This window comes from Aspergillus tubingensis, assembly GCF_013340325.1.
Source record: "Aspergillus tubingensis WU-2223L DNA, scaffold_6, whole genome shotgun sequence".
In the NCBI taxonomy this organism is placed as follows: Eukaryota; Fungi; Ascomycota; class Eurotiomycetes; order Eurotiales; family Aspergillaceae; genus Aspergillus; species Aspergillus tubingensis.
Genome location: NW_023336280.1, coordinates 2,249,665 through 2,262,654, shown reverse-complemented (window position 1 = coordinate 2,262,654; position 12,990 = coordinate 2,249,665). Strand labels below are relative to the sequence as shown.

The 12,990-nt window shown below is 51.5% G+C and overlaps 6 protein-coding genes across 6 annotated transcripts; 3 read left to right on the top strand and 3 right to left on the bottom strand.

Moving 5' to 3' along the window:
• Positions 1-200: 200 nt before the first annotated feature.
• On the bottom strand, positions 201-677 carry AtWU_04521 (protein kinase domain family protein; the record flags this gene model as incomplete). Its single annotated transcript, XM_035499632.1, has 1 exon — positions 201-677. One exon carries the CDS (start codon positions 675-677, stop codon positions 201-203), a length of 477 nt encoding a protein of 158 aa, XP_035355525.1.
• Positions 678-2,082: 1,405 nt separating this feature from the next.
• Positions 2,083-3,812, top strand: AtWU_04520 (cellobiose dehydrogenase; the record flags this gene model as incomplete). The annotated part of the gene is made up of 2 exons (XM_035499631.1): positions 2,083-3,627; positions 3,705-3,812. 2 exons carry the CDS (start codon positions 2,083-2,085, stop codon positions 3,810-3,812), a joined length of 1,653 nt encoding a protein of 550 aa, XP_035355524.1.
• Positions 3,813-4,698: 886 nt separating this feature from the next.
• On the bottom strand, positions 4,699-6,632 carry nop58 (RNA-processing protein NOP58; the record flags this gene model as incomplete). Its single annotated transcript, XM_035499630.1, has 3 exons — positions 4,699-6,152; positions 6,221-6,381; positions 6,508-6,632. The coding sequence occupies 3 exons, from the start codon at positions 6,630-6,632 to the stop codon at positions 4,699-4,701; spliced, it is 1,740 nt and encodes a 579-aa protein (XP_035355523.1).
• A 338-nt stretch (positions 6,633-6,970) lies between these two features.
• On the top strand, positions 6,971-8,244 carry AtWU_04518 (H(+)-transporting V0 sector ATPase subunit d; the record flags this gene model as incomplete). Its single annotated transcript, XM_035499629.1, has 4 exons — positions 6,971-7,002; positions 7,069-7,157; positions 7,223-8,106; positions 8,161-8,244. 4 exons carry the CDS (start codon positions 6,971-6,973, stop codon positions 8,242-8,244), a joined length of 1,089 nt encoding a protein of 362 aa, XP_035355522.1.
• Positions 8,245-9,086: 842 nt separating this feature from the next.
• On the bottom strand, positions 9,087-10,486 carry AtWU_04517 (ribose phosphate diphosphokinase subunit PRS5; the record flags this gene model as incomplete). Its single annotated transcript, XM_035499628.1, has 3 exons — positions 9,087-9,143; positions 9,193-9,516; positions 9,569-10,486. 3 exons carry the CDS (start codon positions 10,484-10,486, stop codon positions 9,087-9,089), a joined length of 1,299 nt encoding a protein of 432 aa, XP_035355521.1.
• Positions 10,487-12,229: 1,743 nt separating this feature from the next.
• Positions 12,230-12,982, top strand: AtWU_04516 (PIG-H family GPI synthesis protein; the record flags this gene model as incomplete). Its single annotated transcript, XM_035499627.1, has 3 exons — positions 12,230-12,563; positions 12,630-12,832; positions 12,905-12,982. The coding sequence occupies 3 exons, from the start codon at positions 12,230-12,232 to the stop codon at positions 12,980-12,982; spliced, it is 615 nt and encodes a 204-aa protein (XP_035355520.1).
• Positions 12,983-12,990: the final 8 nt, after the last annotated feature.

Below are 12,990 nucleotides of genomic sequence, written 5' to 3'. Positions count from 1 at the left end.
TTGGCCGATTGATAGGTGGATAATGCGACGCGGGAAAAAAAGTGCTGGAATGCGGGGCGGAGAAGGAATTGGGCTGATTCTGCCGGGCAATGATGGGAGGGCGGTGAGAGGAGTTTGCATACTGTAAATAGTGATATTGGTGCAATGCAATATTATTAAGTCCCTTGAGATAAGGATTCGAACTAGGTGAACCACATGCCTCACGCCATGTACATGCTCTTTTCCACTGGTCTTGGTTGTACATTTCGACAGGCCTCAAACGCGTACTTATTGCCCCAGTCCATCGCTTCTTTCTCTAGTGATTTGATGTCAACTCCATGTAGCACACCCATCTGCTCCTGTAGATCCCTCAATACATCCAGTAGCCACGTCCGGCATGTTCTGTTCTCGTTGTCGTTCAGATGTCCGTCGTAGTTTCGGCAGACACGGTCTAAAGTCTCCTGCGCTGAGGTAGTGGACGGTATGGTTGCAATCTGAATCAGTCCCACAAGGAGGAAGGCTTTCAGGATGCCGGTGCCTGATTCAGGACCATGTCCGGGAATCCAACCGTTGCCTTCGTTGGTGATATGGTACTTGATGCCGCTGTTGATGTGGTGGTAGAGCGCCCAGTGGTAATCGTTGGGTTTAGGAGGATCATCACGAATGAAGAGCGCAATGTAGAGCGCGTTGGGATCCATTTTGGGATTTAGAGTAGTATAGAAAGCACTGCGGAGATCAAACTGGATTGGGATAGGATGGATTACACCGGATCCATGATGCTATAGAAGTGGACATACCATATGCAGGGGGTTTAGCGGCTGGCTTGCTGCAGGCACGTGCAGGTGTCTGCAGGCAGTAAATGCAATGCAACCACTTCACCTCTTATCTATACTCATTACCGCGCTCAGATGGCACCACCACTATCTTAAATTGAGGTGCCGGATGCACATGAGAGTTGACTGCTTTCTCAACTATGATCAATCGAATATTGGCGGTTAAACCTTCACATTCAGATTAAGCTGAAACTAGGCTAGGTGAGTATGCATGAGATAAGGGGGAAAAGCTTAGCCAGACCAGCATGTTGTTCGGGCAGGATCCGGACTACTGGCTAGCTTGTTTAACATAAAGTCGCCGGCACTAATGCTAGGGCTGACTGCATCGACACAACAGAGCTGACTGCAAGTACAGACGTCGAGATAAGCTAGACAGGGAAAAGGTCAATCGATAGACTTGAATCATGAGTCCTGTGTCTGTCCACCATCCGTGTCTTCCGGCCTGTATCGTGTGCTCGACAACTACTGCTGTACGAATCAACTCCGTACGGCCCGGTGCAAGCGAGCCGTGAACCCTGAATCAACTTCCAGAAGAGACATGTCTACCGAGTTGGGGAGTGGGACAGCGAGACCCGGCATGGACGGTGAATAATCATTTGTCAACCCTCACTCATCTGTTTTCGCCTATTCAACCGCCAAGTTTTTCAACCGAATTTTATTAAGATATCCACTTCCATATTGTGCACCAAAGGCTCTCATATCCACTCTCCCCTAGAAACCTGGCTTTGTCAGGCTTTTGAAATCCGTCTTCTTCGCGCTAGAAGCGGCTGGCGCTTTCACGGGATCCACCGAACCCAAAGTTCGGTTGCCAATGATAAGGCAATGTCGCCGCTGGTTGTCTTCGCCTACCCACCTCATCGGTTCACCTGTGCAATAATGGCATCTACAACGATCAGATAACGGCGAATGAGGAAACGATCGCCATCAGGAGCCGGTCCACTGAAACGAGAATATTCTTCGACATACAGACTCAGGCGACATTTTCGAGTAATTGAGGGACCTGGGTAGTGGGACTTGCGAGTACATCGGAGGGATTTGGTACGGAGCTAGCGGAAGAGAGCCAAATTGGCTACTCTTATGACATGATCGGGTTCATTTTCCTGAGGAGCTAGCAAGTGTTTGACTAAGTGGAAACGAAGAAGGCAACTTGGTGCGTGCCAAAGAAGCGTTTTTCCGGGACCTTCGCGGACCCTATGGAAATATAAAGGGACCTGCCCGTTTCACCATGACTGAATGAGAATCTCTATCCTCACCCAAAATCATTCTCACCATGAAATCCTTCCTGCTTGCAGGCCTCATTGCCACTGGCTCTGCTCTTGGGGCCGTGGCCTCTCCCCGTGTCCACGCATCGCCGAAGGGTAGTTCGTATGACTACATCATCGTGGGTGGTGGACCGTCTGGTATCATCACTGCCGAACGCTTGATCGAGGCCAACAAGACCGTGTTGCTCTTGGAGAGAGGTTATGGACCTACCGTGGCTACTGGATCCAACGAAACCCTCGTCTGGAACAAGACCTTGACTGCGGTTGACCTGCCTGGACTGTCTGCCGACATTGGTGCCCTGCCTCAGTGGGAGGAATACCTCTGCTCTGATGTCGCCGGTTATGCCGGTTGCGTGCTGGGTGGTGGTGTGACCTTGAACTACATGGTCTTCGTTCACCCGCCGGACCGTGACTTCAACGACAAGTGGCCCAAGGGATGGAAATGGGACGACGTGAAGCCTGCTGCAGACAGGCTCTATGAGCGCAACCCCGGAACCATCTTGCCCTCCGCCGATGGCAAGCGCTACGACCAGGGTCTCTACACCGTCCTCTCCAACTTCTTCAACAAGATCGGCTGGAAGTCCGTTGACATGATTGCCGAGCCCAACGAGAAGCACGAGGTCTACAGCTACCCTGCCTGGAACATCAAGGACCAGATGCGTGCTGGTCCCGTCCGCACCTACCTGCCCTTGGCTGAGAAGAGCAAGAACTTCAACCTCCGTCTCGGCACCAAGGTGCTTCGCCTCCTGCGCGCCGGCAGCCAAGTGACTGGTGTGGAGGTCGAGAACTCTTTCGGCCGCCGGGAGAACATCACTCTGGGCTCCCACGGAAGAGTCGTCCTCTCTGCCGGTGCTCTCTCCACTCCTCGTATCCTCTTCAACTCCGGCATCGGACCCAGTTCTCAGATTGAGATCGCCCAGCAGAGCGGCGTGATCGTCCCCCCCAAGAAGGACTGGATCAACCTTCCCGTCGGTATCGGTGCTAAGGACCACCCTATCTTCTCCATCATCTTGAAGACCAACGGCACCAGCTATGGCCTTCCCGACTACGACGCCATCGTGAACGGCTCCGATGTCTCTGACATCAGCCTCTACGCCCAGGGCAGCGGTCTCCTCACCCAAGGAAAGCACCGCATGATCTTCTTCACCTCCAACGTCGTCGACGGCCAGACGCGCTACTACCAGGGCTCTTGTGCTCCCTCCGGCACCAACGAAGTCACCATTACCGCCTACATGACCCACGGTCTCACCTCTTCCGGTGTGCTCGGCCTGGAGACTGATGGCTCCACCGTCTGGGATAAGTCTCCCTACCTCACGACTGCCGGTGATCGCGCTGCCGCCACTGCCTTCCTCCAGCAGTTCGTCGGAGAGTTGACCGCCCCCTCTACCGGATTCCAGCTGGAGACCTACACCAACGTCTCCGCTATCCTCGGCAGCGTTAGCCCTGGCATGCACTACACCACCTCGGCCAAGATTGGCACGGACGATGGCCGCTACAACAACGGCACCTCGGTCGTTGACCTCAACACCAAGGTCTACGGCACTAACAACCTGGTATGTATATCCCCATCCCCACTGCTACCCTGCTCCGCACTGTTGAGACCCATCTTGCTGACTTTTATCTTGTACAGTTCATCGTCGATGGCAGTATCCACCCTGACCTTCCTACCGGTAACATCCAGGCTACTATCATGGTTGTTGCCGAGGCGGCTGTTGCTAAGATCCTTGCTCTGCACTGATCTTGTCATCGCTACCATGTCTTATAGAGCCTAGCTCCTGCGAGCTGTGGCATGAATTCTTTCATTGTATAACTAAGTTCATGAGATAGAATAACCTTAATGTTGATCGATAATGATGATGATCAATTAATGGAGCATTGTCATTCTTGTATCTTGTCTTTATTTCCTTTATTTACGTCTAATCGCTTTGGTATAGAACAGATAGACAGTAGTAGTTAGTGTCTTTAGCACTTAATTGGCTGTACATAAGGCGGAATGGAGTAGAGAGATGAGGCGAAATCGTTTCAACGTGAGGGTCAGAGATAGGTGTTAGTATTTGTAGCGTCGCGTATGCCGCTTGCTGTGCAGGAAAATAGGAAGTCATTTTCTGTCTGTGAAGTTCACTCGAATCCTTGCTACTAAAGATGAGAAAGAAGGGACTTTAAAACCATGCTGGCCTCGAATTACAGAATCTACCAAGGGACCTGAAACAAAACTCTAATGGAGTTGACTGTGTTGCAGTTATCATGGGCCAGTAATCATGGTCATTTATCAGTAAAAGGTACGTACAAGCCCAGCGGCAGAAGACTGGTCTAGATAATATCAACCATTGCAACTACAAACATTACTACTACCATGGGAAAATCCAACTCAGAAAGAACATTATTTCTGGAACTTGAACTGCCTTATACCAACAAGCACCTCTGCGCCAGGGGATGATAGTAAGATCCATCCATCAAATGCCACCCAAACATATAATCTTCAAGCAAAATAGCAACAGAGAGAGAGAAAAAAGGAAAAAGAGAAGAAATTCGGCCCACATGGTGTGATATCATACAGAAATTTGAAGCATTCCCATCAGGTGTGTTGATTGTGAAACTTTTTTGTTTGAGGACTTCATTCGAATTTACTCCTCACCCTTCTTCTTCTTCTTCTTTTTCTTCTCGGAGTTGTCGACTTCGCCGTCGTCTGACCGCTTGCGCTTCTTCTCCTCACCCTTGGCCGACTTCTTGGACTCCTTCTTGGCCTTCTTGATGTCCTTCTTGCTGACCGCGCTGGGGTTGCCCTCAGCGTCGAACTGGATTTCTCCACGCTCAAGCTTGCGCTTGTACCGCTTGAGGCTCAGACCGGCCTTCTCGGCCATCTTCTCGAGCTCAGAGTCCTTGCTCTTCTTGGACTTCTTGTCGGTCTCCTCGTCGGACGAGTCAGACTCCTCGTCGGAGTCAGCATCGGCCATCTCCTCGTCCTGAACCTCCTCTACGAGCTTCTTGCTCTTGCTCTTCTTAGCGGAAGCGGGCTCGTCGCCCGTAACAGCATCAGCATCGGCGTTGTATTTGCGGGCTTCGTTGATCTCGAACTTCTGGGCCTGAGGAGCGCCGTTGGGGGCAATGGCAGTACCACGGGGCTTGAGGGGCTTGCCCTCCATGGCGGCAAGCTTGCGCTCGAGGTTGTAGCGGGCTTCCGTACCGAGAGCAGCCTTGTCCTCCTCGGTGGCATCGTCGTCCCACTCAGCGAGAGCATCCACACGCAGACCAAGGGAAGCCTTGGCAGCCAGAACTCTGGCCATCTTACCCTTGTTCTTGCCGGTGGCCTGGCCGATCAGGGAAGCGTGGTAGATCAGACCGTACTTGGGAGTGTCGTGCTTAGTCTTAAGAGCACGGAACAGGGCCTTCTCGGCACCCAGAATCTGGATAGTACTGGCGGGGCTCTTGGACAGGTTGGTCAAGCTACCAGCGTGGGCGATAAGACGGGCACCGACCAGATCACCGACGAGGGCAGTCAGGTTGGGGGCGATGGCGTTCATACGGGCGGTAAGGTAGCCGGCCAGTTGTTGACGGTACTCAGCGAAGCCAACGACCTGCTCGGCCAAGGCTTGAATGTGTTCCAGATCCTCCTGGCTGATCTCGGTACCCATGGAGCGGTCCGCAGCAGCCTTGACGGCACCCTCAATCTCCTCGGGGAGGATCTCAGCGAGATCGGAAGACTCCCAGTTGGTGCGCATGCCCATCTTGAGGACGAGTCTGGCGTAGGCGATGTTGTCGTTCAGGATCTTCGCCAGCTCAGGGAAGTGCCATCCGTACCATTCCTTCACACGCATGGCGTAGTTGTTGAGCTCCTTGTCCAGGTCGTCAAGCAGACCAATGGCCTGCACAATCATGGTGTCGATCTTGTCGGGGGAGAACTTGAGCTTGTGTCTAGCGAGAGAGTGCGACAGACCAAGGGACATGGTGGACATGTCCTGAGGGAGAAGGCCGGGGATGAGGGTGGGCAGGTGTTCACGAATGGCACGGAAGACATCGGTGGTGGAAGAGTCGGCCACCAGCTCGATGGAGAGACCGGGGAGCTTGCCAATGGCATTGCCTATACCAATTCCAGTCAGTCACACGAAAATTTTATCCTGAGTTTTCGCACAAGTTTGCGCCACATACCGAGCTTGGGGTCGGCGACAGCCAGAGAAACCTTCTTCTCATCCTTGACTTCGTCCAAAAGGCTGGCCAGGCGAGGAGTGACCTTTCCTTCGACGAGGGAAGCAACCTCCTCCAGGGCGGTAGCAGCGCTGTCGAACTTCTGGAAGCTCTTCAACTTCAGACTACAATTGCGGCGGTTAGCCGGGGTCCAGACGCGGTGGGGGAAAATTTTTGCTTTTGAGACACCACGCGCAGATAATGGACAATCGGGGGTGAATAAAGTAAACGATGCATGAGAATGCACTTACAGGTTAGAAACACCCTCTGCGGTGGAAGCCTCAGTAGCCAGATCATCTCTCTTCAACAGCTTCTTGTCCTTGGCCTTGAGCAGGGCATAGCCCGCACTGGTTTCCGTAAGGATAAAGAGCGTCATGGTGCACGGCCTCGACTTCTAGCTGCAATAAAAAGACAGAGGAACAGCTAGAGGTGAGAAGGGAAAAGAAAAGGCCGGGGGGTGGGAGGGAATTGGCGTGCTGGACGGGATGGACTGAAATCCGCTGGGAATATTTTTTAACCTCAAGAAACTAAAAAGTGAAAAAAGCGAAAAGCGCCATCCGAGTGTGGCTGGTGGTGCCGCCGCCGTGGCTGGTGCAACGCCCAGATTATGTAAGCCCCACGGGATGCCGATGCGTCGACGAGTGGTCGTCAGTCTATCAACTGCGGAGAGCTTGTAAGTGGACATCTGGACTTCTGCCCATCTGCTAGCCCACCATGGAGGGTCTTTTTTTCAACGTCAACAGCGGGTATGTCTGTTTCACTGTCGCATTTTGTAATTTCTTCCCTTCAGGTCGCTGATTGAACGTTCATAGTTATATCGAGGGTATTGTCCGTGGTTATCGGAACAGCCTCCTAACCGGCCAACACTACTCCAACCTGACCCAATGCGAGACGATTGATGGTCCGTCAATCTGAAACTGCTCTCTTACTTCCTTGATAATTCTAACATTACCTTGCTTCTGGCAGATGTCAAACTGCAGCTCGCCCCCGCCTATGGCGACTTCCTCGCCTCCCTCCCTCCCAACCCTTCTACCTCTGCCCTTGCGGGCAAGATGACGGATAAGCTGGTCGCTGAGTTCCGCTACCTCCTCGCGCAGGCCACGGGGTCGACCGCCAAATTCTTGCAATACCTTACGTACGGGTACATGATCGACAACATCGCACTGCTCATCACCGGTACTCTGCACGAACGTGACACTCGCGAGCTCCTGGAGCGATGCCACCCCCTAGGCTGGTTCGAGACGCTGCCTGTTCTTTGCGTCGCCACGAACATCGAAGAACTCTACAACTCTGTGCTGGTTGAGACGCCGCTGGCCGGTTACTTCAAGAGCAGTCTGAGCCATCAAGATCTGGATGAACTGAACATTGAAATCGTGCGCAACACGCTCTACAAGAACTACTTGGAGGACTTCCACCAGTTCGTCACCACACACCCTGATTTCAAGGGCACTCCCACGCAAGAGGTCATGTCCGAGATCCTGCAGTTCGAGGCAGACCGTCGTGCCATCAACATCACTCTGAACTCGTTTGGAACGGAGCTGTCGAAGCAAGAGCGGAAGAAGCTGTACCCGGAGTTTGGCAAGCTGTATCCAGAGGGATCGCTGATGCTTTCGCGCGCTGATGATATTGAATCCGTGGCTCTGGCCGTGAGCATTTCTGCGGACTACAAGGCGTTCTTTGATGCTGTTGGTCTCACGCAGGGTGGTGGTGGCCTAGGTGGCATGGGTGGCTCGGATGGAAAGAGTCTGGAGGACCTGTTCTACCAGAAGGAGATGGAGCTGAGCAAGGTTGTGTTCACACGGCAGTTCACTCCGGCTGTGGTGTACGCATGGATGAGACTGAAGGAGCAGGTGAGTTACCCTTTTTCAAAGACCAATTTAGCATCTACTAACAATGGACCGCAGGAAATCCGTAACGTCACATGGATTGCCGAGTGCATTGCCCAAAACCAGAAGGAGAGAATTGGAAACTTCATTTCCGTTTTCTAGATACCATTTCTTGTTGTTACCCCATCATTGTCCTTTCTCTCTCTTAAATTATCCGCCAAAATATGTATTCTTTTCCCCGCACCCGTTGCACGTGTGACTCTAGGGCGCCTTTGTTTCCTCCCATATCCGCTGTGTCTAGTTAGTACCCAGTCCCTGTAATGAGCGCATAAATCGGCCCAGCCTGTCCATGCTAGTTGTTTTGGCTCCTCGATCTTTTCTATCCTTGACCCCACGGCGTTTTGGGATTTTCGCTTCTTGTGATATAGTATATAGATAACGCCGACATTATCTAACCTGAGTTTGTGGTTGTTATTGTTGTGGTATTATGAGTAGAATAAGAACAGACAACATTGATACTAGAGTAGCCAGCATTTCTTGAATGTATTTGTTCATGGACATGGACATGTGCTAAGCTCTGAGCCAATCTGTCTACAAAAACATCCAGACAGTCGCGATCCAAAGTGGAAACCCCAAAATTAAGGGCGACACACAAGGTGTCAGAAAAACGAAGCCCCGAGATTCTCATACAGCATTAAACGTGTAGAACATGAGCGAAGTCATGAGAAGATGGATCCAGGGAGTCATAACTGTGCATTGGGAACACATTGGGCGTGTCTTTATCCGTTCCTCTCAGGCTCCGTTGAGTAGGTTTCAGAAAAAGTGATAGATGGTATGCGATGGTATGCTTATGGAAACCAAAGTAGTATAGCAAATGTCAAAGACAATATAAAGAAAATTCATCAAGATATAACCTCAATTCGTCACTCCTTTTTCAAAAGGTGTCATCTATCCCTGCCATGGGAAAGAAAAGTCGCATGCAATAAAATCAATGATTTGGTTTGTTAGTCGTACTGGAAAAGAGTACTGATACTCTCACCGTGGTGGACACGGCGGATAGCCTACAGTTCGTTAGCTATGCTTCAGGGGCTTGAGCTCCGACGAACTTACCTCAGCGAAAACGTGACCGACTTCCAAAACCTCCAACTTGGGGCATCTGCGCAAGTGGTCTGCCTGGTCAACGCTGTTTGTAACCACCACCTTATCGAGTGCGCTAGCATTGATCCGATCAATGGCATCTCCACTCAAGATTCCGTGGGTGACCAGAGCATAAACCTGTGCAGCTCCTTCCTTCTTGAGGAGCTTCGCCGCTCGGGTAATGGTGTTCGACGTGTCCGCCAGGTCGTCAATCAGGATCGCCGTCCGATCCTTAACATCTCCCACCAGCATCATGGTAGCGTTCTGTCGATCCGTTATACGGGTAGGACGACGTTCCTGAAAGTGGTTAGTATCTCCATGTAAAGAAGTCAGTAGGCCGAATACTAACCTTGTGGATAAGGGCGAATTCAACTCCCATGCCATCGGCAATCGCCGTAGCACGCTTCGCGCCACCAGCATCGGGACTGACGATCACGGCCTGCTTGTAGTTGGGAATGTTCCGCTGGATGTAGCTCTTGAGGAGTGGGCGGCCGTACAGGTTGTCAACCGGAATGTCGAAGAATCCCTGGTACTGAGGGTCATGGAGATCCATGGTGATAATGTGGTCTGCACCAGCGCAGGTGAGCAGGTCCGCGACCAAGGTACCGGCCTGAGCCACCCACTGCTTGTAGCCGGGGCGGGGTTGGAAGTTGTTGATCTTCTCGTCGGCACCGTTGAGTGCGAACCTGTTACCTTCAGACTGCAGGGACTCCATGGTATCGCTGCGGGGAAGACCATTGACCGGGCGTTGCTTCTTCACAGGGCTGCCATTGCTGATATCTTCCAATTGAGCCTTAGCCAGGCTCTTCTGCAGGTTATCGACGCCGTTCAGACCGTTCAGAAGACCTCCAGTTTCGGACTTCCCAGGAAGTGGGGTAGGCGGGGTACTTTCAAAGGTGTAGTTATTGCCTTGCCTCCCCGCAAGGGATGACTTGACCAAAGGAGCTCCGGTCTTGTTGTAGGGAATGTCACTCTGACGCGAGTACGGGAAAAGCGGGAGGACCGCAGTGACTCTCTTGGCGGAGGCGGTCTTGCAAGCCGAGATGGTAATCAGAAGCTCCATGAGGAGATCGTTTACCTTTCCACCACCGGACTGAATGATATAGACATCCTTTCCACGGACGGATTCCTTGATCTCCACTCGGGTCTCACCCACGGAGAATTTCGACAGCAGAACATCTGCCGGCGGGATGCCCAGCACGTTGCAGATGGTCTGAGTCAATTGCGGGTGGGAAGTGCCCCCGATAACAACGATGTTCCGGACCATATTGGACTGTTCTTCAGACTTGGAAGGCTGTGGGAAGCTGGGAGGATAGAGAGTCACAGGAGAGGATGACCGATTCGGAAGCGGGGACAAAGGAGGAAAATCTGGTAAAACGGCGGATCTGGAGGGGCGGGAGGAATGGTGAGATTAGCACGATAAAAGACGAGCTTGGAGATAGCAAAAGAAGAATAAGTAATCTCGTGGCGAGGACAGACAGGCAACTACCTCATGGCGGGGATTCAGGAACGGGGTCCAAGCGAATGTATGGGGAAGACATTGAAACGGAGAGATCGAAGTCGTGTGAGTCCGCCATAGAGACGACCGAAAAAAAAAATGCCTCTCCCGCGAGTGGAACCGGCGTTGCTGCAGCCTCGGGTGTCTGCCGCTATGAGCCTCAGGCTGCAACTTGCCCTATCGGGCTAGGAATGTCTGGTCGCCATCGACGCATTCAACGGCCCCGCAGCCACACTAAAAATGACCCGGACTCGTTCTCCAGCCTTGTCCTTCCTGGAACCTGGGGATGCTCAAGTAATAGTCGATCGAGGGAATGAAGGGGTGATGCACACCACCATTCAAGCAGTCAACATTTGGTAGGTCGAGAAACAACGCAGTCGTTATTTTCCCTGTTTGCAAGAAAATTGAAAGATAGCAAAAAAAAAAAAAAAAGAAAAAAGATTTCAACTTTAGCCTTGTCCGTTACAGATGGCAGCTGGCGCATTACACCAAGATGAGTAGTCTCCATTTGCCGGTAGGTACATGGAAACTAAATATGATAGGAAAAAATATCCCAGAAGCAACAAGGAAACAGAAAAGGCTGGATTTCCATTCAGTCCTCCGTATTCCCATCGCTCAGGCCGAGATACCTCAGATGTAGGCAACCCGGAAGCCTGGAGTCTCACATAACAACAGAAGCCGTTTATTGGATTGTTTAAGCTACCTGTCAATTGTATGGTCAGCAACACATCTCCTTATGAGGTGCTTCGAGCTCGGTATGTGATTGAGCTTCATTCGAAGGGTTGGGGGGAATTTGCTCACAGTTTTACTTGTTGGGATGGCCATACTCACATGGTCACTGGATGAACAGCCGCAAGACTATCAAGCTAACTGTAAAAACTGGTAGTTAGCTAGTTTGTATGTTCATGTCAGTCGTAGTGTAAGTTGGTTGTTGAAGTACAGATGAAGACCGAGAGCAAGAGTGTGTAGTCTCTTCGTGGGCCAACTGTCACTGTTCTGCTGAGCACTGTTTAGTTTTGTTGTTACCCCTTAAAACCCCACTCTTTCTCATCAAAGACATCTCTGAAGCGGAGAGAGACTAACCTGTTTTTGACCCATGGACTGTGATCCCTACTCATCTATACCAAGACCCTCATGTTTCACTTCTTTTGGAGGGCCGGCCATGGAACTCCGGCTCTTGTCACCAAAGCACACTTCTGGGAGCCTGGTCCCGGAACGTTACAACGGCCACTGATAAGGCAACGAAGTTGGGCAATGCGTAGGACAAGCGTCTAAGATTAGGAGATGCAACAATAAACACGTGACGCCGTATCGCAGAGGCCCGACGATGGAGGTGAGACACCTAAGCCGTAAGGGGACTAGACTGAAGAACGCCGATATCCCGCGGAGAGAGAGTCCCGAAGCTACATGCCAGACATTATGGCTTCAGTGTTTGGAAACTTCTGCGTGTCTCTCAATTAGCGCGTATCAATGGGATATTTCTATGAGAATTGAACATCAATATCGCCTCAAATGCCGAGTCGCCTTATCTTACGGCGTCCGTCTCCGACGACCGTCTCCTTCACAGTGTCCAATGCCTCCAGACGCACGAGCACGCCAGCAAAGGCCTTCTTCTACCTACAAATTTTGTTGCGCGCAGTCATCTTTTTCTGTGTGCTCCTCCTTGATGCTGCGAAGTTCCGCCGTACATTTTTTATGGAAGATGGCTCATGGATACGTTGGACAACAATCTGGTCGAGTGCGCTGGGGATATCCGTCTGTCGCATCGCGGATGCGTACAGCTCTGCGGTGGTAGTTTTGGCCAGCGCAATAGTCTTCTACGGTGTTTTCAGGAAGGGATACACAGGTTCGCCCAGACAATCTCCAGAGAAAGGGATAGATTTGATACTGACTGCGCTTTGCTCCAAAACAGAAGAGTCGCTCCTGGTTATACGCGGTCTCGGTATTCAGACGTCTACCTCCTCCCAGACCTACCTGTCAAAGGCTTCGACGAGGTTCATACCTACTACACAGATTCAGGATATCGTGATACATGAAGCTTTCAAGGGATTTGAGGTTAGGTTCTACCTGGCAGTGATCGTCGAAGGTGAAAGCGAAGTGGTTGTGGTGTTCCCTGTGAGTACCTACCTATACCTATTCAGCACCTACCCGTAGGCCCTGCCATTTCGGTTGTCTAATGCGAGCCAGAAATTGTTACCAAATCGGCAAATACTAGAGGAGGTCTGGAGGGGTTCACGGAGCTGTCTGTATGATTCGAAGTCATAATGGAGCCC